At 51.7% G+C, this 23,855-nt stretch overlaps 2 protein-coding genes across 12 annotated transcripts in view; one reads left to right on the top strand and one right to left on the bottom strand.

Moving 5' to 3' along the window:
• Nucleotides 1-6,124: 6,124 nt before the first annotated feature.
• On the bottom strand, nt 6,125-23,229 carry SWI5 (SWI5 homologous recombination repair protein). 6 transcript variants are annotated; one of them, XR_008668578.1, is made up of 7 exons: nt 23,089-23,214; nt 22,944-23,000; nt 21,830-21,878; nt 14,754-14,875; nt 13,786-14,058; nt 13,531-13,625; nt 10,928-10,954 (listed from the first exon to the last, which is right to left on the bottom strand). XR_008668578.1 is itself a non-coding variant. In XM_019033296.4 (6 exons), exons 1-6 carry the CDS (start codon nt 23,175-23,177, stop codon nt 6,507-6,509), a joined length of 432 nt encoding a protein of 143 aa, XP_018888841.1. In that variant the 5' UTR covers nt 23,178-23,214; the 3' UTR covers nt 6,125-6,506. The 6 variants fall into 6 exon arrangements, 5 of the variants coding, with proteins under 5 accessions (XP_018888841.1, XP_018888840.1, XP_018888842.1 ...); XM_019033296.4 differs by lacking the exons at nt 10,928-10,954; nt 13,786-14,058 and adding an exon at nt 6,125-6,526; XM_019033295.2 differs by lacking the exon at nt 13,786-14,058 and having other exon boundaries at nt 10,617-10,954.
• Nucleotides 22,507-23,855, top strand: part of GOLGA2 (golgin A2) — a 20,334-nt gene continuing 18,985 nt past the window's right edge. For 3 of the 6 annotated variants that reach the window (XM_055351242.2, XM_055351241.2, XM_019033287.4), the window contains exon 1: nt 22,557-22,692. In XM_055351242.2, the coding sequence (XP_055207217.2) occupies nt 22,609-22,692 (84 nt within the window). In that variant the 5' untranslated portion in view covers nt 22,557-22,608. Of the gene's footprint in view, nt 22,693-23,855 lie in introns of all 6 variants that reach the window. The other 3 variants (XM_019033290.4, XM_019033288.4, XM_019033289.4) reach the window with 3 other exon arrangements.

Raw genomic sequence — 23,855 nt, 5'->3', positions numbered from 1 at the left:
ATTTTTTTTTTTTTTGAGACGGAGTCTTGCTGTGTCACCCAGGCTGGAATGCAGTGGCGCAATTCGGCTCACTGCAAGCTCCGCCTCCCGGGTTCACACCATTCTCCTGCCTCAGCCTCCTAAGTAGCTGGGACTACAGGCGCCCGCCACCACACCCGGCTAATTTTTTGTATTTTTAGTAGAGACGGGGTTTCACTGTGTTAGCCAGGATGGTCTTGATCTCCTGACTTCGTGATCAGCCCACCTCTGCCTCCCGAAGTGCTGGGATCACAGCCGTGAGCCACCGTGCCTGGCCAATTTTTTTTTGAGACGGAGTTTCACTCTTGTTGCCCAGGCTGGAGTGCAATGGAGTGATTTCGGTTCACTGCAATCACTCCCTCCAGGGTTCAAGTGGTTCTCCTGCCTCAGCCTCCCGAATAGCTGGGATTACAGGCCCACACCACCATGCCCAGCTAATTTTTGTATTTTTAGTAGAGACGGGGTTTCACCATGTTGGCCAGGCTGGTCTTGAACTCCTGACTTCAGGTGATCCACCCACCTTGGCCTCCCAAAGTGTTGGGATTACAGATGTGAGCCACCGTGCCCAGCCCCTCCGAGCACTTTAGCATGAGCCTGGAAACTTATACCAGAGATAGGCTGGGTAACAGAAGGGACTAACATTAGTCACATCAAAGGAGCTCCTATCTTGGTGACTCTGTATCCGGATGCTGCTGTGGGTGGTGGAGGCTGATTAGGAGACAAGCATCGCAGGTAGGCGGCCAGGGTGTGGTTAGTGGTGGGGGTGGGGGTGCTGTCCCAGGGCCTTCCAGCAGCTGTGGGGTCTGCAAAGCAGGCTGCGGTCAAAATGACCTCCTGCCTGCACTCTTCTTCCAGCAGTCCCCACCTCAAACCCTACATGTACTTTCTGACCACCTATGAAATCAGAAGTGAGAAGAGCCCTAAGATGGGAAAACAGGTCTTGCTCCTCCCTGGCAAACCAGCTGTGCAGGTTTGCTGGTGCAATTGTGGAGGGTGGAGGAGCGAGGAAACTCCAGGGAATGAATGGAGCCAGCAAATGCCAGGGTCTGGGAGACAGCTCTGGGGCGAATCCAGATAAAAATCGTGCCTGGGTTTGATCTAGCACGGACCACAGCAAACATTTAGGGTCAGGTGGCTGTGTAGATGTGTTTGAAGATGGGCTGGTTTTGAGGCAGGATTTCAGAGGATGTGATTACTGGTAGTCAGAAGAAGCAATTTCATCAACCATCAAGGTACGCGCACAGAGCAATGTAGCAAGAACACCCTAGGGGCCAGGCGCGGTGGCTTATGCTTATAATCCCAGCACTTTGGGAGGCTGAGGCGGGTGGATCGCTTGAGGTCAGGAGTTCGAGAGCAGCCTGACCAACATGGTGAAACCCTGTCTCTACTAAAAATACAAAATTAGCTGGGCATGGGGGCACATGCCTGTAATCCCAGCTACTTGGGAGGCTCAGACAGGAGAATCGCTTGAACCCGGGAGGCGGAGGTTGCAGTGAGCTGAGATTGTGCCATTGTTTCTGTCTCAAACACAAAACAAAACAAAACAAAGCAAAAAACACCCAAGGAGTTTATTAAAATATATTTTTGGGCCTGCAAAGTCAGGATTCCTAGAGGTTGGACACCCACATCTTTATTTATTTATCAGAGACAGGGTCTCTTTCTGTCACCCAGGCTGGAGTGCAGTGGCATGATCTCGGCTCACTGCAGCCTCGACCTGGATCCTCCTGCCTCAGTCTCCTAAGTAGCTGGAACCACAGGGATATGGCACCACACCTGGCTAATTTTTGTATTTTTTGTAGAGATGGGGTTTTGCTATGTTGCCCAAGCTGGTGTCAAACTTCTGGCTTCCAGTGATCCTCCCACCTCAGCCTCCCAAAATGCTGGGATTATAGGCACCCAGCCCCAAATCTTTATTTAAAAAATCCCTTTCAATCCCAGCAGTTTGGGAAGCTGAGGTGGGTGGATTGGTTGAACCCAGGAGTTCAAGACCAGCTTGGGCAACATAGGGTGACACAATCTCTACAAAAAATACAAAAATGAGTTGGACATGGTGGCATGTGCCTGTAGCCCCAGCTACTCAGGAGGCTGAGCTGGCAAGATGGCTTGAGTCTGAGAGGTTGAGGCTGTAGTAAGCCCTGATCACACCACTGCACTCCAGCTGGGTAACGGAGCAAGACCTTGTCTCAAAAACAAAACAAAACAAAACAAAACAAAACAAAACAAAACATCCCCCTCAGATAATTGTGATACTCAGAAGTTTGGGAATTAGTACCTGGCCTTTAAAGAGCAAGTGTTTGAAACCCCTTCAAACTCTGAGTCTGCTCCTTCTCTGTGCTTCCTTGGGAAAGTGACTTAACCTCTCTGAGCCTCATTTACCTCATTTGGAGAATGGGGACAACTCTACCTACCTCTCAGGGTGGCCATGAGGAACACATGTGATAGGCAGAGCATTAGGCTCAGGGTCTGGCACAGAGAATGTTCTCCAAGTTAGAATGTGCTCATTAGCTGCTATAATGATTATTCCGCCAAGAACTTTTGGGATTGTGGGATGAACATGAGAAGCTGAAGGAGTCAAAGGTCAAGAGGGACTTTACTCCTGTCCAGAATTGCTGATGTTAGGAATGAGAGGCTCACTGGGAAGGAAGCCGAGCAGGCTACCTACAGGAACCAGGAAGGAGGGGCCCAGGCCAAGTCCAAGGCAGAGGCTGATCATTTCTGGCCACTGACCTGGCCGCTAGGTCAGGGCCCTGGGCAGATACAACATACAACAAACATAGCAGGGCTCTGTGGTTAAGACCTGAGGCTTAAGGGCTTGGAGAGTGCTGGGTTCAAGTTCCGATTCCTGTTTTAGTAATGCCCGACCTCAGATAAGAGACTCAAGAGGCTCCACTGGGGAGGCAGGCAGCACACTGTGGCTACTCAGCCAGGTTCTGGAATCAGATAGCTTCGCTACTTATCTGCATCCCCCTGAGCCTCAGTTTGCTCCATTTGGAAATGGGGACTCTCAATCACTCTCTGTTGTTGGGGGCAGTCAATGAGATACTGCGGGGCATGGTGACTCAGCTCCCTGTCTGACCCACAGAATTGCATATGTGCTGGTGATTGTGGCCATCAATCCCTTATCTGGTGAAACCTTTGGCTCATAGCTGGTTTGGGTGTGTGATTGTTACCTTTCACCTCATTCTCAGGCCCATCCACATGACGTGGAACCTGGAGCTTTCCTCCCAATTCCTCCGAAGAATCAGGGTTGGGGGCCCCAACATCCCTTAGCCCCAACCACAGAGGCACTGGGCCCTTGGCCTGGGCTTCCTCCCTTCCCTCTCTCCCCAAGTGGCCCCTCCTTTTTGTCGAGACAGGGCCTCACTCTATCACCCATGCTAGAGTGCAATGTGTGATCATGGTTCACGGTAGCCTTGACCTCCTGAGCTGGATCGATCCTCCCACTTCAACCTCCTGAGTAGCTGGGTACCACCATGCTTGGCTTTGTTTTTTTTTTCTTTTTTTCGAGACGGAGTCTTGCACTATCGCACAGGCTGGAGTGCAGTGGCGCAATTTGGCTCACTGCAAGCCCCGCCTCCCGGGTTCATGCCATTCTCCTGCCTCAGCCTCCCGAGTAGCTGGGACTACAGGCGCCTGCCACCACGCCCGGCTAATTTTTTGTACTTTTAGTAGAGATGGGGTTTCACCGTGTTAGCCAGGATGGTGTCGATCTCCTGACCTCATGATCCGCCCGCCTTGGCCTCCCAAAGTGCTGGGATTACAGGCGTGAGCCACCGCGCCCAGCCCATGCTTGGCTATTTTTAAAATTTTTTGTGGAGGATAGGTCTCACTATGTTGCCAAGGTGGTCTCAAACTCCTGGGCTCAATTGATTGTCCTGCTTTGGCCTCCCAAAGTGCTAGGATTATAGGCATGAGCCACCACACCCTGCCCAGCTGATGTGGCCCCTTCTGAGCAAAACTAGAGTGGGGCACTATTTGGCGACACTGCTCTGTGACACATTTCTGTCAGGCCACCCAAAAATGACCCCTCCCAGTCCCCGGGGACAACAGTGCAGGCTGTACTGCGTTAGTATTTTGAACTCCGTAGGTGCCGGATGACAAATATTTTCGAGTAGGGTTTATACCGGATATGATCAAACAAACCATGTATGTGTACACACCAGGCACAGTAACCTCTGCCACCTGTTTTCCAGCACATGGGGGCACGCCCTGAGGAATCCACATCTCGCAACTGCTTGCTCCTTACTGCCCCTGGTTGCTTCAAACTCCTGAGAGGGGTGCTGCCAGAGAACCCCCTCTTCTATGTGTTCTGAGGATTCAGCCTTCGTGAATCTGGCCTGGCAGGCTGGAACCTTTCCAACAAGGCCCTCCCAGGGCTTGCTTCCCAGGGCAGTTGGGCACATCTCTGAGTGGACACTGCCCCCTCGAGGCCGTGCCCACTATGACACCTGGGAGAGCTGAGCTCACACAAGAGAAACAGACCCAGGTGGATGCTTTCCTTCCAAGTGTCCTCCCTGGGTGCCTCAAGATTGAACCAAAATGCAGAGCTGGGTTATGATTGTGTTTGGGGGAGACTTTCATCATGCACCAAGAATCCAAGTGGACACAACCTGCAAATCACCATCCCTGATCACCTTTCAACGAGACCAAATCCCTTTGTGTCCTGGGCCAACTAAGTTTTCTACCTCTGGAATACTCTCCCACATTTTTTTTTTTTTTTTGAGACAGAGTCTCACTCTGTTGCTTAGGCTGGAGTGCAGTGGTGCCATCTTGGCTCACTGCAACCTCTGTCTCCCAGGTTCAAGTGATTCTCTTGCCTCAGCCTCCTGAGAAGCTGGGATTACAGATGTGTGCCACCATGCCCGGCTAATTTTTGTATTTTTAGTAGAGACGGGGTTTTGCCATGTTGCCCAGGCTGGTCTCGAACTCCTGACCTCAGGTGATCTGCCCGCCTCAGCTTCCCAAAGTGCTGGGATTACAGGCGGGCAGCCCTCTCCCACATTCTTACCTGGCTGCCTCCTACTGGACAGACATGGATGTCTCTTCCCCTGGGAAGTTTCCCAGTGTCCCACATTGGTTGGATGCAGCTCCAACATGCTTCCATAACCCTGTGGCAGCGTTTTATCTGTATTGTCATGGCTGCTTGAGTCTCTGACCTCCCGCTGGCAGGTGAGCACTGTGTGGCAGGGACGCAGAGACTGGGGCTCCCCAGCACCTGGCCCTGACAGTTTTTTTGTGTAGGAAGAGGCAAGACCAGCCAGCTCTCCACACAGAGAACATGGTGTAAGGTGAGAAAACCTCAAGGAAGGGCTCACCTTTCAAGGGGCTCCCACCCACTCAGAGCCTGGCCGCTTCCCTCTCCTCCTCCTCCTTCACCATAAAACCAGGTGGCCGCCCAGGCGTGGTGGCTCATGCCTATAATCCCAGCACTTTGGGAGACTGAGATGGATGGATCACTTGAGGTCAGAAGTTTGAGACCAGCCTGGCCAACACAGTGAAACCCTGTTTCTACTAAAAATACAAAAATTAGCCAGGCATGGGGGCGGGTGCCTGTAATCCCAAATACTTGAGAGGCTGAGGCAGGAGAATCGCTTGAACCCAGGAGGTGGAGGTTGCGGTGAGCCAGGGTTGCACCACTGCACTCCAGCCTGTGGCAACAGAGTGAGACCCTGTCTTAAAAAACAAACAAACAAAAACACAAAAGACAAACCCATGTGGCCCAGAACATTAAGGGAGGAGAGCAGGTAAGGCACTCAGGCACTCACTGTCTCAGGCAAGGCAAAAGCTGGGCGGCACTGGGTAGGGCGCGGTGGCTCATGCCTGTAATCCCAGCACTTTGGGAGCCTGAGGCAGGTGGATCACCTGAGGTCAGGAGTTTGAGACCAGCCTGACCAACAAGGTGAAACCCAGTCTCTACTACAAATACAAAAATTAGCCAGGCGTGGTGGCGCATGTCTGTAATCCCAACTACATGGGAGGCTGAGGCAGGAGAATCACTTGAACCCGGGAGGTGGAGGTTGCAGTGAGCTGAGATTGCGCCACTGCACTCCAGCCTGGGGGAGAAGAGCAAAACTCCATCTCAAAAAAAAAAAAAAAATTTAAATTAAAAAAAGCTAGGTGGGACCTAAGATACATGAGAGCCTCAGAAGCCCCTCACAGTCCTGGTTCTATCTATCTCCAGTGAGGCCACTAGCGCTCACCCAAGACCTAAGGGAACAGGAGCAGAACCACGTTCATCAAGGCAAATGCTGAGCGTGTGTGAGATGCAGGTGGAAAGGATGTCGTCTGATGTGAATCTGACAAAATCTTGTTCCCAGGGGGCATCTGGTTTGGTAAGAGTCTGTTGTGAGGCTTTGTGTGTGGAATGGGGTTAGACAGACCTGGGTGCTGGTTCCAGTTGCCCCTGACTCACTGTGGGACTTTGATAGGTTGTTTCCACTCTCGGAACCTGTTTCCTCATCCAAATGGGAACAATCATGGGACTTAGCTCAAAGGTGGTTGTGAAAACCTGTTGACATGAGGAGAAAGTAGGAAGTGTAAGAAATGACAAGGAAATCCCAGAAATGAGAAAGAAATGACAAGGAAATCCCAGAAATGAGAATGCCTGCTGCCTGGGGCCACTGTCACTGAGGCTTGTGCTTTTTGTATGTGTGTTTCTTTTTGAGACAGAATCTCGCTGTGTTGCCCAGGCTGCAGTGCAATGGTGTGATCTCGGCTCACTGCAACCTCCACCCCCCAGGTTCAAGCGATTCTCTGCCTCAGCTTCCTGAGTAGCTGGGACTACAGGCATGTGCCCCCATGCCTGGCTCATTTTTTTTTTTTTTTTTTGTATTTTTAGTAGAGATGGGGTTTTGCCATGTTGGCCAGGTTGATCTTGAATTCCTAGCCTCATGTGATCTGCCTGCCTCGGCCTCCCAAAGTGCTGGGATTACAGGCGTGAGCCACCACACCTGGCTGTGTGTTTCATCTAGAAGAGCTGATAGATGCCGAAGAGTGTCTGAAGGCTGGACCAGGACCAGAGTACAGGCATGGGACACTTGATGGCAGGGTGTGGGGGTAATGAGTCGCTGTCTAGCACAACCCTAGGAGCCCGGTTGTGGGCAGTTGCCCACCAAATACTCAAAGCACCCTTTGGAGATGGGTCCTTGTGGCTGATTCCCTGTGAAAGATCTGTGTGCTCATTCTTATTTCCCAGCCTCCCTCTTGGTTAGTTTGGGCCAAGTGACTAGTTATAGACAAGGAGCTGTGAGTAGAAGTTATGTCTCCCAAATATGGGGGAGTTGGTTTGGAGTTGATGTGTCTTCATCTCTCCCTTCCCCTGCTGTGGTCACTCTGGTGGCCACATGTTCTGATGGTATAACTCAAAATAGAGGAAGGCTACCAGACCCTCATTAGACTCTGAGACAAACATACCTTTACTGTGTTCAGCCACAGAGGTTTTGTGGTGGTTTGCTGAGTCGGCTAATGCTAATTACCCTGGTGAATACAGCACTACTATTATCTCTGCTTTATTGGGGCCACGTCAGTTGCCCATAGTCACACAGCTCGTAAGTGGGCAGAGCTGAGACTCAAATCCAGGCCTGACTTGCATGGCTTTTTTTTTTTTTTTTTTTTTTTTTGAGATGATGTCTAGCTCTGTCACCCAGGCTGGAGTGCAGTGGCGCGATCTTGGCTCACTGCAAGCTCCGCCTCCCGGGTTCACGCCATTCTCCTGCCTTAGCCTCTCGAATAGCTGGGATTACAGGTGCCCGCCACCACGCCAGGCAAATTTTTTATTTTTTATTTTTTTGTATTTTTAGTAGAGACGGGGTTTCACCATGTTAGCCAGGATGGTCTCGATCTCCTGACCTCGTGATCTGCCCGCCTCGGCCTCCCAAAGTGCTGGGATTACAGGCGTGAGCCACCACGCCCTGCCATGGCTGGTTTTTAGAAACCAAGTTTAACCAGGTTGGCCAGGCTGGTCTCAAACTCTTGACCTCAAGTGAGCTGCCTGCCTCAGCCGCCCAAAGTGCTGGGACTACAGGTATGAACCACCACGCCTGGCCTAAAATTTATTTATTTATTTTTATTTTTATTATTTATTTATTTTTTTTGAGATGGAGTCTCGCTCTGTCGACCAGGCTGGAGTGCAATGGCGTGATCTCAGCTCACTGCAACCTCTGCCTCCCAGGTTCAAGAGATTCTCCTGCCTCAGCCTCCTGAGTAGCTGGGATTACAGGTGCGCACCACCATGCGTAGCTAATTTTTTATATTTCGAGTACAGACGAGGTTTCACTATGTTGGTTAGGCTGGTCTCAAACTCCTGACCTCATGATCCTCCTGCCTCAGCCTCCCAAAAGTGCTGGGATTACAGCCCAGCCTATTTTTATTTTTTGAGAAGGAATCTTACTTTGTTGCCCAGGCTGGAGTGCAGTGGCATGATCTTGGCTCACTGTAAGCTCAGCCTCCCAGGTTCAAGCGATTCTCCTACCACAGTCTCCTGAGTAGCTGGGATTACAGGTGCGTGCCACTACACCCAGCTAATTTTTTGTATTTTTAGTAGAGATGGGGTCTCACCATGTTGGTCAAGCTGGTCTTGAACTCCTGACCTCAAATGATCCACCTGCCTCAGCCTCCCAAAGTGCTGGGATTACAGGCGTGAGCCACTGCACCCAGACCCTAATACATAAATTTATTTATTTATTTTTTGAGAGGGAGTCTCACTCTGTCGCCAGGGTGGAGTGCAGTGGTGCGATCTCAACTCACTGCAACCTCTGCCTCCTGGGTTCAAGTGTTTCTCCTGCCTCAGCCTCCAGAGTAGCTGGGACTACAGGCACATGCCACCACGCCCAGTTAAATTTTGTATTTTTAGTAGAGATGGGATTTCACAATGTTGGCCAGGATGGTCTCGATCTTATGACCTCGTCTCCGACCTCGTTGGCCTCCCAAAGTGCTGGGATTACAGGCGTGAGCCACCGCACTGGCCTACTTTTTTATTTTTTATTTTATTTTAATTTTTTTTTTTGAGACGGAGTTTTGCTCTGTTGCCCAGGCTGGAGTGCAGTGGCGTGATCTAGGTTCACTGCAAGCTCCGCCTCCTGGGTTCATGCCATTCTCCTGCCTCAGCCTCCCGAGTAGCTGGGACTACAGGCACCCACCACCACGCCCGGCTAATTTTTTTGTATTTTTTTTTAGTAGAGACGGGTTCCACCGTGTTAGCCAGGATGGTCTCGATCTCCTGACCTCATGATCTGCCCGCCTTGGCCTCCCAAAGTGCTGGGATTACAGGCTTGAGCCACCGCGCCCGGCTACCTTTTTATTTTTTTGAGATGGAGTTTCACTCTTGTCACCCAGGCTGGAGTCCAGTGGTGCGATCTCGGGTCACTTTTTTTTGTATTTTTAGTGGAGATGGGGTTTCTCCATGTTGGTCAGGCTGGTCTCGAACTCCCGACCTCAGGTGATCCACCCTCCTCGGCCTTCCAAAGTGCTGGGATTACAGGTGTGAGCCACCGTGCCCGGCAAAATTTATTTTATTTTATTTTATTTTGAGACGAAGTCTCGCTCCGCCGCCCAGGCTGGAGCGTGGTGGTGCAATTTCAGCTCACTGCAACTTCCGCCCCCCGAGTTCAAGCGATTCTCTTGCCTCAGCCTCCCGAGTAGCTGGGACTACAGGCACCCGCCACCATGCCTGGCTAATTTTTTGTATTTTTAGTAGAGACGGGGTTTCACAGTGTCAGCCAGGATGGTCTCGATCTCCTGACCTCGTGATCCCCCCGCCTCAGCCTCCCAAAGTGCTGGGATTACAGGCGTGAGCCACCGCGCCCGGCCAAAATTTATTTTTAACAAGAAAAAAAAAATTTACCTCTGGGAACACAGAACATAATTTTTAAACAAAAAGGGGGTCTCTCGGCTGGACACGGTGGCTCACGCCTGTAATCCCAGCACTTTGGGAGTCCGGGGTAGGTGGATCACGAGGTCAAGAGATTGAGACCATCACGGCCAACATGGGCGTGGTGGCACGCTCCTGTAGTCCCAGCTACTCGGGAGGCTGAGGCAGGAGAATTGCTTGAACCTGGGAGGCAGAGGTTGCAGTGAGCTGAGATCGTGCCACTGCACTCCAGCTTGGGTGACAGAGTGAGACTCCATCTCAAAAAAAAAAAAAGAAAGTGGGGTGGGGGTGGGGGGGTGTCTCTCTTCATTGCCTAGGCTGGTCTTGAACTCCTGGCCTCAAGTGAACTCCTGCCTTAGGCTCCCAAAGTGCTGGGATTACAGGCATGAGCCACCACACCTGGCCCACTCTAAGCTCTTGCCTGCTTCTTCCCAGCCCAGAAAGGCAGTATTGCAAAGCACGAGCTTGAGTCTGACCTGAGCTCAAATCCCTGTTCTGCCACTTACTAGCTGTGTGACCTTGGGCAAGTCACTTTGTCTCCTCTCTGAGCCTCAACGTCTTCATCTGTAAGATGGGGATAATTATGCTAATTCCTCACAGGATGATTTTAAGCATCAGAGACAATGGATATAAAGCACTTAGCACAATGCCTGGCTCATGTAAGTCTGTTCTAATCAAAGGCACGCTCTCTTTATCCCAGGTACTATCGGGGCTATTGGAGAAGAGGGAATCAGTGTACAGATACGTTTATTGACAAATAAAGTACATGTACCCCTACACAAGTATCACTGCGACATTTCAGGAACCTTGGAGCTGGGAACGCCCCTTCCTCCCTGCCCGCCTCTTCTCTAGCCTCCTCCTGATTGGGCTTGGGCTCTCTAGAAAAGTGCTTCTGGCATTTTCTTGCTGGAAACTCTGTAGGTGTGCTGGTTGGGCTCTCAGTGTTTATCATGTCCACACCCTTCTGTCCCTGGGAGCTGTGGACAAGGGGCGATGAGCCTGCTCAGTCATTCATGTCCAGCCCAAACTCTGGATACAACTCTTTGGTGGTGACACCTCGGATCACAGCTGAAAGGAAGGAAGGCAGGCTGAATGTGCAGTGGGGAGAGGTGGGAGGGAGTACAGCCAATGCCCCGAGCCAGTGTCACTGCCCTGACCCACCCAGGACCACCTCTGGCTTCAAGCCAGTCCCCACACTTGTGCCTTGCCTAACTGGCCGAGGTAAGCTCCCTGCTACTCCTTCCAGGCTGTCCCCCACGGGCCCCGCCTGGCCACGCTGGAGCTCTGCCATGTGCCAGCCACTGTATTCAACAATGGACCTACAAGGACTCCTTGGACCCTCACCCCATTTTGCAGAGGAATGAAACAGAGCTCCCTCGATTCCATTCTCCACACAGAGCTGCTGGATTCATCTGCTTCAAATGTAAGCTGATTGTATGCTGTGCCTGCTGAACATTCCAGACTCCTCAGTATGGCCCACATGCTCGAGTTTGCCCCTCTGCAGCCTCCATGATGCTATTCCTCCTCTGTTCTCCACAAAGACTGGTCCTTTCTCCTGAGGAAGGGTTCTCCTCAGAGGCCTCCCCTGAACACCTATCTTACCCCCACCGCCCCCCTGTTCATACCTCAATATTCTCCCCATCTCTGCCCTTTGTCGCCTTCATAGCACCTAACACATTTTGTAATTAACTACTGAGTCCACTGACTTCCTGGGCATTCCTCCACCCCTAACAGGAAAACAAACCACATGAGAGCAAGAGACTTTAAATTGTCTGGTTCACCCAAGTGTCCTCAGCACTCTGTAGAGTGCTGGGCACAGAGCAGCTGCTCAGTAAATGTTCACTGAATAAACAAAAAGGATGCCAGATGCGTGGATCACTTGGGGTCAGGAGTTCAAGACCAGCCTGGCCAACATGGTGAAACCCTGTCTCTACTAAAAATACAAAAATTAGCCGGGCGTGGTGGCGGATGCGTGCAGTCCCAGCTACTCAGGAGGCTGAGGCACTTGAATCACTTGAACCTGGGAGGCGGAGGTTGCAGGGAGCCGAGATCACGCCACTGCACTCCAACCTGGGTGACACAGTGAGACCCAGTCTAACGAAAAAAAAAAAAAAAGGGGGATAGGCCCACTGGCTCCAGGTCATATGACCTGGAAGTGACAGGCCTCATGCTGATTCTCGCTACTAAGAGCTTGTGTTCTTCTTCTTTCTTTTTTTTTTTTTTTTGAGATGGAGTCTGGCTCTGTCGCCCAGGCTGGAGTGCAGTGGTGTGATCTCGGCTCACCGTAACCTCCGCTTCCTGGTTTCCTGGGTTCAAGCGATTCTCCTGCCTCAGCCTCCTGAGTGGCTGGGATTACAGGCATGTGCCACCACACCTAGCTAATTTTTGTATTTTCAGTAGAGACAGGGTTTCACTGTGTTGGCCAGGCTGGTCTTGAACTCCTGACCTTGTCATCCACCCGCCTCGGCCTCCCAAAGTGCTGCTGGGATACAAGTGTGAGCCAGCGAGCCCAGCCTTTTTTTTTTTTTTTTTTTTTGAGATGGAGTTTCGCTCCTGTTGCCCAGGCTGGAGTGCAATGGCATGATCCCAGCTCACCACAACCTCTGCCTCCCGGGTTCAAGCGAGTCTCCTGCCTCAGCCACCCAAATAGCTGGGATTCCACATGTGCCACCATGCCTGGCTAATTTTATATTTTTAGTAGAGACAGTTTCTCCATGTTGGTCAGGCTGGTCTCAAAATCCCAACCTCAGGTGATCCACTTACTTCGGCCTCCCACGGTGCTGGGATTACAGGTGTGAGCCACTGCGCCCGGCTGAGCTTGTGTTCTTAACCACTAGGCTACACTCCCCTCACACCCCCATCTTCTTGGGCCCTGATCACCCCGCTCTTTTCATCCATCTATAGTTCCCACCTCCAGTTTTTTCCTCTCCTCCTCTGGGGCCCATTGTCCAATGAAACACAGAGAAGCCCTCCCTGCCGTGGAATCCTGGATGCTGAAGGCATTTCTGCAACAAGTGCCAAAACTCATGCAGCAACTGGGCAGACAGCCCAGCTCTGAACACTACCCCAGCAGTCACTGGCTGCTGAACATCAGAGTGCCCAGCACTCCAAGCCAGGGGATGGAACTGAAGGGTTTGTAGGGGCCGCCTACACATTTCCTCACCTCCAAGGTAGGCTGTCCTAGCCAGCATGACACGCAGGTGTTGGTGCCTCGGCTGAAGCCCTCTAGATAGCAAGATTTTGTTCAGGGAGGAAACAAAATACTTCCTTAAGACACAAAGGGTCACCCTTGCACTTGCAGCCTCTTTAGCAAGCTAGCCACTTGAGGCATGGACGGTATCTTGATCACTCTGAGTAGGTCCCAGAAGACTGGGGAGACCCTGAGTTCTCAGTCTGGCAGATGGGCAAGCCCCGCTCAAACCTGGCTGCAGCTCCAAAGCAGGTTCTGTACTTGAGGAACAAACCTAGGTGGCCAGGGAGACCAGAGGCTGGTCAGGAGAGGGGCTGGGGCAGCCTAGGAGCAGGCCAACTGCAGAGGGTGTGACAGTTGGCAAGTTAGGAGGCCCAGGAGCAAAACCCAACACCCCTAGGCGAGATGACACCCTATGATGCCTGCTTGTGGCTGTGGAGTCCCAACTGCTCACCTAGTTTGCCCATCAGCATCTGCCCCACATCCTTGATGTCATTGTATTCGTGAAGCTGGGTAATGTGGTCCTCCAGTTCATCCACACTGTAGCCTCTGGGATGAGCGATGGAGAGAGGGGGAAAGACAGCCCAGTTAAGAAAGCAGATGATGGCCCCAGGCTCAGACAGTAATAAGGCATCTGTAAGGGCCTACTCGGTGATAGGTACTAGGGATATGGTGACAGCAAGATAGGCCCTGCCCTCATGAAGCTTACAGCAGGGCAGGGGATCTTCCCAGGTCCTCACTCCTGGCAAACGTGCCCTGTCTCCTTAGGGCGGGGTCTCCAGCCACAGTGGTACCATGTGACCCTGGCCACAGCTGAGGGACTCGCAGATGGGCGCATGATCCAAATGCCAGGTGGATTCCCTCAAGTGTGAAATGCACATTCAAAGGCAGCTCAGTCTCTGCCATGTGGCTGGAACAAGAGGTGTGGGGAACTCCAGGAGGCATTCAAGAACCAGCTTTCCCTATACACTGAAAACTCCACCTGCAGAGAGAGAATGGAGTCTGTGCAGAGGGAAGCAGAGGTGGAGAACATGGCTCCAGAGCCTGGGAGAGCAACAGCTTCCATCCCAGATAGCTTTCCAGTCCTAGTTCAGGCCCTCCCACAGCCTGAGCATCTCCCTACCTGAGAGGCTGCTGCTATGTCCTGAATCCAGAAGCAAAGTCCTTCCTTTCTTTCTTCCTTCCTTCCTTTCCTTCCTTCCTTCCTTCCTTTCTTCCTTCCTTCCTTCCTTTCCCTTCCTTCCTTCCCTTTCCTTCCCTTCCTTCCCTCCTTTCCTTCTTTCCCTTCCTTTCTTTCCTTCCTTCCTTTTTCTTTCCTTTCCTCTTCCTCTCCCTCTCCCCTTTTCTTTCTTTGTTTACCAAGTCTCGCTCTGTAGCCAGGCTGGAGTGCAGTGGCGTGATCTCAGCTGACTGCAACCTTCATGTCCCAGGTTTAAGCGATTCTTCTGCCTCAGCCTCCCAAGTAGCTGGGACTACATGCGTGTACCACCGTGCCCGGCTATTTTTTGTATTTTTAGTAGAGACAGAGTTTTGCCATGTTGGCCAGGCTGGTCTCAAACTCCTGACCTCAAGTGATCCACCCACCTCAGCCTCCCAAAGTGCTGGGATTACAGGCGTGAGACACTATGCCTAGCCCAAAGTTATCTTAACCATGATGGGGAACCCAATGAAACTTACTCAGATACGAACTGGGAGATCTCCTTGTCCAGCATGTCCCTCTTCTCCTTCAGTTTCTGAATGTCAAGGTGCAGAGACTCCTCGCTGGTCCCATCAGCCTGGCCAGACTTGGGCAATGGCCTCTGAGAGGCAGAAAAAGTCATCAGCCAGACTGACCAGTTATCCACAATTCACAGCCTACATGTCCCCCAGTAGTCACTCCCTGCTTCTGCTTGCTAATAGGCACCCTAACCCCCTCAATAAGACTGCATTTCCAAGCCTTCCTTGGAATTAGACGTGGCCCTATGACTAAGTTCCAGCAAGTAGAACTGAATCATCGGGGATTTTTTTTTTTTTTTTTTTGAGACGGAGTCTCACTCTGTCGCCCAGGCTGGAGTGCAGTGGCATGATTCTGGCTCACTGCAACCTCCGCCTCCCGGGTTCAAGTAATTCTCCTGCCTCAGCTTCCTGCATAGCTGGGATTACAGGTGCACACCACCATGCCCAGCTAATTTTTGTATTTTTGTATTTTTTTTTAAAACAGAGTTTCACTCTTGTCCAGGCTGAAGTGCAATGGCGCAATCTCGGCTCACTGCAACCTCTGCCTCCCAGGTTCAAGCAATTCTCCTGCCTCAGCCTCCTGAGTAGCTGGGATTACAGGCACCCACCACCACGCCTGGCTTTTTTTTTTTTTTTGTATTTTTAGTAGATACGGGGTTTCACCATGTTGGCCAGGCTGGTCTCGAACTCCTGACCTTAGGTGATCCACCCACCTCGGCCTCCCAAAGTGCTGGGATTACAGGCGTGAGCCACTGCTCCCGGCCTAATTTTTGTATTTTTAGTAGAGACAGGGTTTTTGCCATGTTGGCCAGGCTGGTCTCAAACTCCTGACCTCAAGTGATCTGCCCGCCTCGGCCTCCCCAGGTGCTGGGATTACAGGCGTGAGCCACCGTGCCCATCTGTCACTGGGTTTATAATCTCATTGGATAAAACCCTTCCTTGGGGCTTTCATCTTTGCCCTTTCTGCCTGTAGAAGCTGTGAAGGCTAGTGCCTAGTACACAGCCAATCTTCAGGAAATGTATGTTGGATGAGCTGTCTACACATGATACAAGAAGGGAAGGAGGAAGATGGTCTTCCTGGTTTTAGGTTAGTGGCTTGTAACCAGTCACTCAGAGGAATGAGTGAGCACTCTCTGCCAGGAACTGACAAAGGGTCCAGGAGCGCAGCAATGAATGAGACATCAAGCCCAGCCCACTGCTCTCATAGAAGGCATAGCCTAGCCCCAAAGAGAAAGCGCCCAACAATGAAGTTCTTCCTCCAGATGCTTGCACTTAAAGCTCTACTTACATATCGCCCCATCAGAAAGGCCCTCTCTGACAGCCCTGTCTACAACAGTAACATCTCAATCACTCACTATCCCTTTTTCCTGATTTTTAATATTTTTTGAAATTTAATTTTTCTTTTTTTTTTTTGAGACAGTTCTCGCTTTGTCGCCCAGGCTGGAGTGCTGTGGCACAATCTCAGCTCACTGCAACCTCCGCCTCCCGGATTCAAGCGATTTTCCTGCCTCAGCCTCCTGAGTAGCTGGGATTACAGGCGCATGTCACCACACTCGGCTAATTTTTCCATTTTTAGTAGAGACAAGGTTTCACCATGTTGGTCAGGCTGGTCTCAAGCTCCTGACATCGTGATCCGCCCACCTCAGCCTCCCAAAGTGCTGGGATTACAGGCGTGAGCCACCGCGCCCGGCCTTTTTTAAATTTAATTTTTCTTTTAAGATGGGGTCTGTCTCGCTCTGTCATCCATGCTGGAGTGCGGTAGCACAATCACACCTCACTGTAGCCTCAACCTTCTGGGCTTAAGCAATCCTCCCACTCTAGCCTCCTGAGTAGCACAACAGGCATGTGCCATCACACTTAGCGAATTTTTTTGAAAAATTTTATTTTTTTGTAGAGATGGGGTCTTGCTATGTCACCCAGTTTGTTCTCAAACCCTGGGCTGGAGCAATCCTCACACCTTGGCCTCCCAGTGTTAGGATTGCAAACATGAGCCACCGCACCTGGCCTCCTGATGTTTTATAGCATTTTTCGTCACCCGACAAGTTATGCATTTCATTATTTTCATTGTCTTACATTGCTTTACATCACTGAAGTGTAAGCTCCATGAGGGAAGGGACTTTTGTTTACTGCTGATTGCACAGTGTCTACAACAGTACATGGCACATAGTAGACACTCAATATTAATATTTATCAATGAATGAAGTAACCAATAAACGAATTATAAGTCTGAAAAATGCTTTGAAGTTGAAGTACAGTGTGCTATGGGAGAGTCTAACAGGGCAACTGGACTGACCCAGAAGTGGGGATAAGGCTTCTCCGAGGAAGCTAAATTTTAAAGGATGAGCAGGCTTTAGATTGGCAGAAAGGTGGAAGAAAGTATTGCAGACAGAGGGGACAAAAGAGTTGGCCCTCTGTATCAGTGGGTTTCACAATGAAAATATCTGATGAAAAAAAAGCATGGTTGGCCAGGTGCAGTGACTCACACCTGTAATCCCAGCACTTTGGGAGGCCAAGGCAGGCAGATAACGAGGTCAGTAGTTTGAGACCAGCCTGGCCAACATAGTGAAACCCTGAATCTACTGAAAATACAAAAATTAGCCAGGCATGGTGGTGCGCACCTGTAGTCCCAGCTACTTGGGAGGCTGAGGCAGGAGAATCCCTTGAACCTGGGAGGTGGAGGTTGTGGTGAGCCAACATCACACCATTGCACACCAGCCTGGGTGACAGAGCGAGACTCTGTCTCAAAAAAAAAAAAAAAAAAAAAAGCATGGTTGAGTCTGTTTTGAACATGTAGCCTTTTTTTTTCTGGTCATTACTCCATGGGGATCCTGGCAGCAATCTCCATGGATACCCAGGGGTGAATGTGTATCTGAATGCCTTAAGGCAGGAGACTGCACATGTGTTCGGGGGAATGAAAGTGGTTTCCACGTGTGTGAATGGGTGAGTGAGGGGATAGTGGTGTGAAAAAGAACAAATGCGACCGGGCATGGTGGCTCACGCCTGTAATCCCAGCACTTTGGGAGGCGGAGGCGGGAGGATCACGAGGTCAGGAGATCAAGACCATCCTGGGTAACATGGTGAAACCCCATCTCTACTAAAAATACAAAAAATTAGCTGGGCGTGGTGGCGGGCGCCTGTAGTCCCAGCTAGTCGGGAGGCTGAGGTAGGAGAATCGCTTGAACCCTGGAGGCAGCGGTTGCAGTGAGCCGAGATCGCACCACTGCACTCCAGCACTCCAGCCTGGGTGACAGAGCCAGACTCTGTTTTTTTTTTTTTTTTTTTTTTTTAAAAAAAAGAACAAATGCACCCATGAGTAGTGCTATTAGAAAGGAGAAGAGGCAGAGCCCACTTCAAGAGCTTGGGGTTCCTCTGATGATGCAAGGGCAGTTGGAGGAGTTGGTTTGTGGTCCTGGTTAGGAGGCTGAGTGTGATTTCAGACTTGGCAAGTGGGAAGGCAAAGATTCTGCAGGCAGCTCTGGGTGTCCCAAGAAAGGTCAGGGCTGGAGAGAGATAGGAGGGTTGTGGGCACTGGGGTGGGCTGAGGGAGTGGGAGTCAGACCTTGGAGCAGGTGTGTAGAAAGAGAATGGCAAGAGGAGAGCAGAGCCACCCGGAAATGTGTGGGCGAAGGATTACCCAGGTGCTGAGGCAAGAGACTGAAGGCACAAACTGTTTCAGTATAATAAAGAAAATAGTTAGAATAAGAATAGTCACAATACAAATTAGATATAGAGATGATCATGGACAATTATCAAGCATTAGTATAAACACTATTAATCATTAGCTTTTAATATTACTCTTTGTTGCACTACTAATATAACCTAAGAATAACCGGCAAGTATAGGGTCAGGTGCCGAAGGAACATTGTGAGAAGTGACCTAGAAGGCAAGAGGTGAGCCCTCTGTCACACCTGCATAAGGGCCGCTTGAGGGCTCCTTGGTCAAGCGGTAATGCCAGTGTCTGGGAAGGCACCTGTTACTTAGCAGACCGTGAAAGGGAGTCTCCTTTCCTTGGAGAAGTCAGGAAACACTCTGCTCCACCAGCTTCTTGTGGAAGGCTGGATATTATCCGGGCCTGCCCGCAGTCATCCGGAGGCCTAAACCCCTCCCTGTGGTGCTGTGCTTCAATGGTCACGCTCCTTGTCCACTTTCATGTTCCTCCCATACTCCTGGTTTCTCTTTGAAGTTCATAGTAGATAGTGGTAGAAGAAATAGTGAAAGTCTTAAAGCTTTGATCTTTCTGATAAGTGCATAGAAGAAAACGCTGACGTATGCTGCCTTCCCTCTCTGCTTTGGCTACCTAGAAGGGAACGGCCCACTGGCCCATGATCACGTGACTTGCTTGATCTTATCAATCACTTGGACGACTCACCTTCCTTACCCTGCCCCCCTTGTTTTGTATGCAGTAAATATCAGTGCGCCCAGCCATTCTGGGCCACTACCGGTCTCCATGTCTTGGTGGTAGTGGTCCCCTGGGCCCAACGGTTTTCTCTTTATCTCTTTGTCTTGTGTCTTTATTTCTTACAATCTCTCGTCTCTGCACACGGGGAGAACACCCGCCAAGCCCCGTAGGGCTGGATCCTACAGAAATGCCCACATTTACCTCAGGAGTGGCAGGAAGCAAAGGAGCCAGCCGAGCGGGCACAGAAAAAGAGGCAGGAGAGGTCAGGAGGGTGCTCCTGCAAATAGGCCCAGAGAGGAGCAAGCCCAAGGTACCGCTTAAGAGTTCAGTTCAAGCCCAGGCGCGGTGGCTCATGCCTGTAATCCCAGCACTTTGGGAGGCTGAGGCAGGTGGATCACTGAGGTCAGGAGTTTGAGACCAGCCTGGCCAACATGGCAAAACCCTGTCTCTACTAAAAATATAAAAATTAGCCGGGCATGGTGGCGGGCACCTGTAATCCCAGCTACTAGGGAGGCTGAGGCAGGAGAATCACTTGAACCTGGGAGGCAGAGGCTGCAGTGAGCCAAGATCGTGTCATTGCATTCCAGCCTGGGCGACAAAGCACGATTCCGTCTCAAATAAAATAAAATAAAAAAACAAAAAAACAACTCAGTTTCTCAGTTTAAAGCCCCCAGCTCTGCCACATCCTGGCTATATTCATCTCTCTGGAACTCACAGGCCTCACCTCAACATGGGGACAGTAAAGCGTCTTCTCAAAGGTTGCTGGAAGGAACTGGAAAGATGATGCATGTAAAGTAAGCTGATGGGACAGTGCTCAATAGAGCCTCCTTTTTTTTTTTTTTGAGATGGAGTTTCGCTCTGTTGCCCAGGCTGGAGTGCAGGGTGATCTCGGCTCACTGCAACCTCCACCCCCTGGGTTCAAGCAATTCTCCTGCCTCAGTCTCCCAAGTAGCTGGGATTACAGGCATGTACCACTATGCTCGGCTAATTTTTGTATTTTTAGTAGAGATGGGGCTTCACCATGTTGGGCAGACTGGTCAAACTCCTGACCTCAGGTGATCCACTCACCTTAGCCTCCCAAAGTGCTGGGATTATAGGCGTGAGTCACTGTGCCTGGTCGAGCGTTGTTTTTAAAAATGGAAGGAATGGAAGCTGGGCATGGTGGCTCATGCCTGTAATCCCAGCACTTTGGGAGGCCGAGGCGGGCAGGTTGCTTTGAGCTCACGAGTTTGAGACCAGCCTGGGCAACATGGCGAAAATTTGTCTCTACTGAAAATACAAAAAAATTAGCCAGGCGTCATGGCACACAACTGTGGTTCCAGCTATTTGGGACGCTGAGGCAAGAGGATGGGTTGGGCCTGGGAGGCAGAGGTTACAGTGAGCCCAGATCGCGCCGGGCGACAGAGTGAGACTGTGTCTCAAAAAAAAAAAAAAAAAAAAAAAAAGAGAAGGAATGAATTAGCATGAATGAGAAAGGCATGACCTGCAGTGAGTTACCGCATGGTCAAAGACAGTGGATACCAACCCACTTGCAGAGAGAAGCTCAATCAGCCCAGTGCTTTTGGCAAACTATGGCTGCCACCCCGTCATCGTCATCTGAGCTCACTGTGAGTTGCCCTTCAGGCCTTGCCTCTGACCCTGCCATCTCTGGAGAGCCCTCTTTGCAAGCCCAAGCCTGGGCTCCCCATCTCAGAACCATGTGCATACTTGTCCTGGAATTATTTTTTTGCCTGTGGCTCCTGGAGGGCAGGGGGCTATCTGGCATACACCTGCATTGCAGCAGTTGCTAAATCAATGAACAAATACCAAGTCTTTACCGATCTAACTTCTTTTTTGTTTTTGAGACTTGTCTAGCTCTGTTGTCCAGGCTGGAGTGCAGTGGTGCAATCTCGGCTTACTGCAACCTCCACCTTCCGGGTTCAAGCAATTCTCCTGCCTCAGCCTCCTGAGTAGTTGGGATTACAGGCCTGCACCACCACGCTCGGCTGATTTTTTTGTATTTTTAGTAGAGACAGGGTTTCACCATGTTGGGCAGGCTGGTATTGAACTCCTGACCTCAAATGATCCGCCCGCCTCCGCCTCCCAAAGTGCTGGGATTACAGGTGTGAGCCACTGCACCCGGCCCTCACGATCTACCTTAAGAGTGGTGGTAGTTGTAGTGGCAACTCCATCTGGGGGATGAGAGGAGGAGGAGGCTGTGTTTTGGGGGTGGCTTGCCAGCGAAGAGGAGAGACTATTAGCAACGAAAGGAGTGGCCAGGGTGAACGCCAAGCATTTTCCTGACTGGGGAGCTATGGGTTTGTTTAAAGGCAGGGCTGGGTGACGGGTGAAAAGAGCGAGGAAGAGAGATGGCTGGTGCTGGACCGGAGTGAAAGGCATCTGAGGAGCCAGGAGACAGGATGGGGAGGGAGAGGAGTTAGCCTAGGACAGGACAGGATAACACTTCTTTGAAGACTGGCGGGCATGAGGAAAGGAAGTGGAGGGATTCGGGAATGACCTGGAGGTTCTCAGTCGACTGGGAGAAGATACGGAAGAGGGCCAAGCGGGGATTGGCTGCTGTTGGGATGGGGAGGAGGGCCAGGAGCGCACGAGGGAAGGTCGAGGATGGGAAAGGGGGTGTGGGGGAAGAAATACTCACAGGGGATCGGAAGGCCCCGCGGCAACTTCGGGTAAGTCTTGGTTCAGTCCTAGAGAGGAATCCGAGGGGAAAGTCTGATTGGACCCACAGCCCGCTGTGAGGACGGGGTACTGTGGGGATGCGGGAGGAGGAGCAGTTGGGAAGTAAGAGCGCCAGGGACTGGATCCATCTGGAAAGGGGGCAGATACGCTCTCAGGATCAGGGTAGAGACCCTCTAGGAAGGGGGCGTTCTGAGACGGGGGTTGTCTGGAGCACTGGATGGGAGTCTTTGGAGGTGATTTCTGGGAAGGGAGAGTCTGGGGCAGGGCTGTGAGAAGTCAGGAAAGAAACTGTGGAGTCCGTTCCTCGCCCACCTCCTGAGCCCTGGGGTCCGAGGCCCCCGGATCAGGGGGTTCAATGGCGCAAGAGGGTCCAGCGCGGCAGTCGGAGAGCGACCTCTCAGGTGCACCGGGCAAGGAACTCTGATCCGGAGCGTGAACTGGCGCACAGAAAGCTGCGCGCGCACCCAAGGAAAGCCGGCCCCGCCCCTCTCCCGAGGTGGGCGGGGACAGCGGTTGCGTGCGCAGCTTTTGTTGTGACGCCACAGGTCCCTCTGGACACGCCGCTGCCTAGCCACGCCCCCTTCCGCTTCATATTTCTCGTTGACCAATGGGCTTTGATCTTTGAGGCCACGCCCCCATTCTGCGCTCTAGTATCGCCCTGGTTACGCCTCCTCTGGCTCCGTCGCACAGCTGCGCGGTGGCTGACTGACTTCCGCAGTGGTTGCCGGGATCGCGCTGATGTGGCCCCAACCCCGCCTCCCTCCCCGCCCCGCGATGTCGGAAGAAACCCGACAGAGCAAATTGGCCGCAGCGAAGAAAAAGGTAAAGTGCACCGGGTCGCGGCCCCCCGACCCAGCCCCAGCCCCACTCCGATGGCAGGACCATGGCCAGAGTCCCTGCCACTCCTGAGGCACACCGGGCTGGGCTCCCCACGGCGCGTCCGGGCTCCCCCCACCAAAGTCTTGTCAGCCAGCCCCGCCCCCTCAGCCGCCCAGCCCCCGCCCTCGCCAGTCGCCCCCGGGTGACTTTGGGCTGGTGCTCCCGGGGCTCCCCGCTCCAGACTTGGCCCTCACCTCCTGTCCCCCGAAGTCCGACCTCCGTGGGCTCTTTGGGCTGGCGTCTCCAAGGACCTAGGACCCCAGCAATTCAGCCCCTGCCCTCGCCAGTGACTTTGGGCCCGTGACTCCCGGGGCCCCCCGCTCCAGACTCGACCCTCACCTCCTGCCGCCCCAAACCGGACCTCCCGGGGTTCTTTGGTCTCGCGTCTCCAAGGACTTGGGTCCTGGCCCTGCGGTCCCCTCCCCCATCGCGGAGCGGCGACTTGGACGTCGCGCTGATGTTCCCCCTAGGAGTGGAATGTAGTGACGTCACAATCCCCCTCGGAACCGTAATTAGTGCGCGAGACCAGTCTTTGATCTTAGGACCCAGTCCCCTAAGTGTTCTCATCCCGCTTCTGGTTCCTCTGGTCACAGCATAAATTTCCAGCTGGAAGGGGATTGGGGACTATGGGACCTAGGAGGGAGAGGTTTCAGGGTGCCTTACACCCTTAACATAGACATTGACTGTGAAAAGCCTACACTTCACCCGTGAGCTCAAAACATTGGCAGTATCTCTGGGTGGCAATGTGAGAACGGGATTGGTTTGGTTTTCCCCCAGGCTTCTACTCTCCAGAGAGACTTTAACATTTTTTTCTGACTTCTCCACCTCATATTCGAATTCTCCATGGTTCTGGGACCAGAGTGCCCTTCAGTGGTCTCTGGAATGAGATCTGCTTATCTTCTGTGGAACAGGTCTTGGGAAACTGAATTTGACAGCTTGAATCTTCCTCATATCATCTCAACCTGGGGTACTTGGAGTGCCACAGGATAAATACGGGGCATCTTTCTAAAGCATCAGTTTCCCTTTATTCTCTTGAGAGAGAAAAAACATTAATGTACTTAGGGATGACAGTCACATAAATTTCTAAGAGTATACCAGACTTTTCT

This window comes from Gorilla gorilla, chromosome 13 (genome assembly GCF_029281585.2).
Source record: "Gorilla gorilla gorilla isolate KB3781 chromosome 13, NHGRI_mGorGor1-v2.1_pri, whole genome shotgun sequence".
Lineage (NCBI taxonomy): Eukaryota > Metazoa > Chordata > Mammalia > Primates > Hominidae > Gorilla > Gorilla gorilla.
Note: the sequence above shows the minus strand (reverse complement) of the source record. Positions and strands in the feature narration are given on the sequence as shown.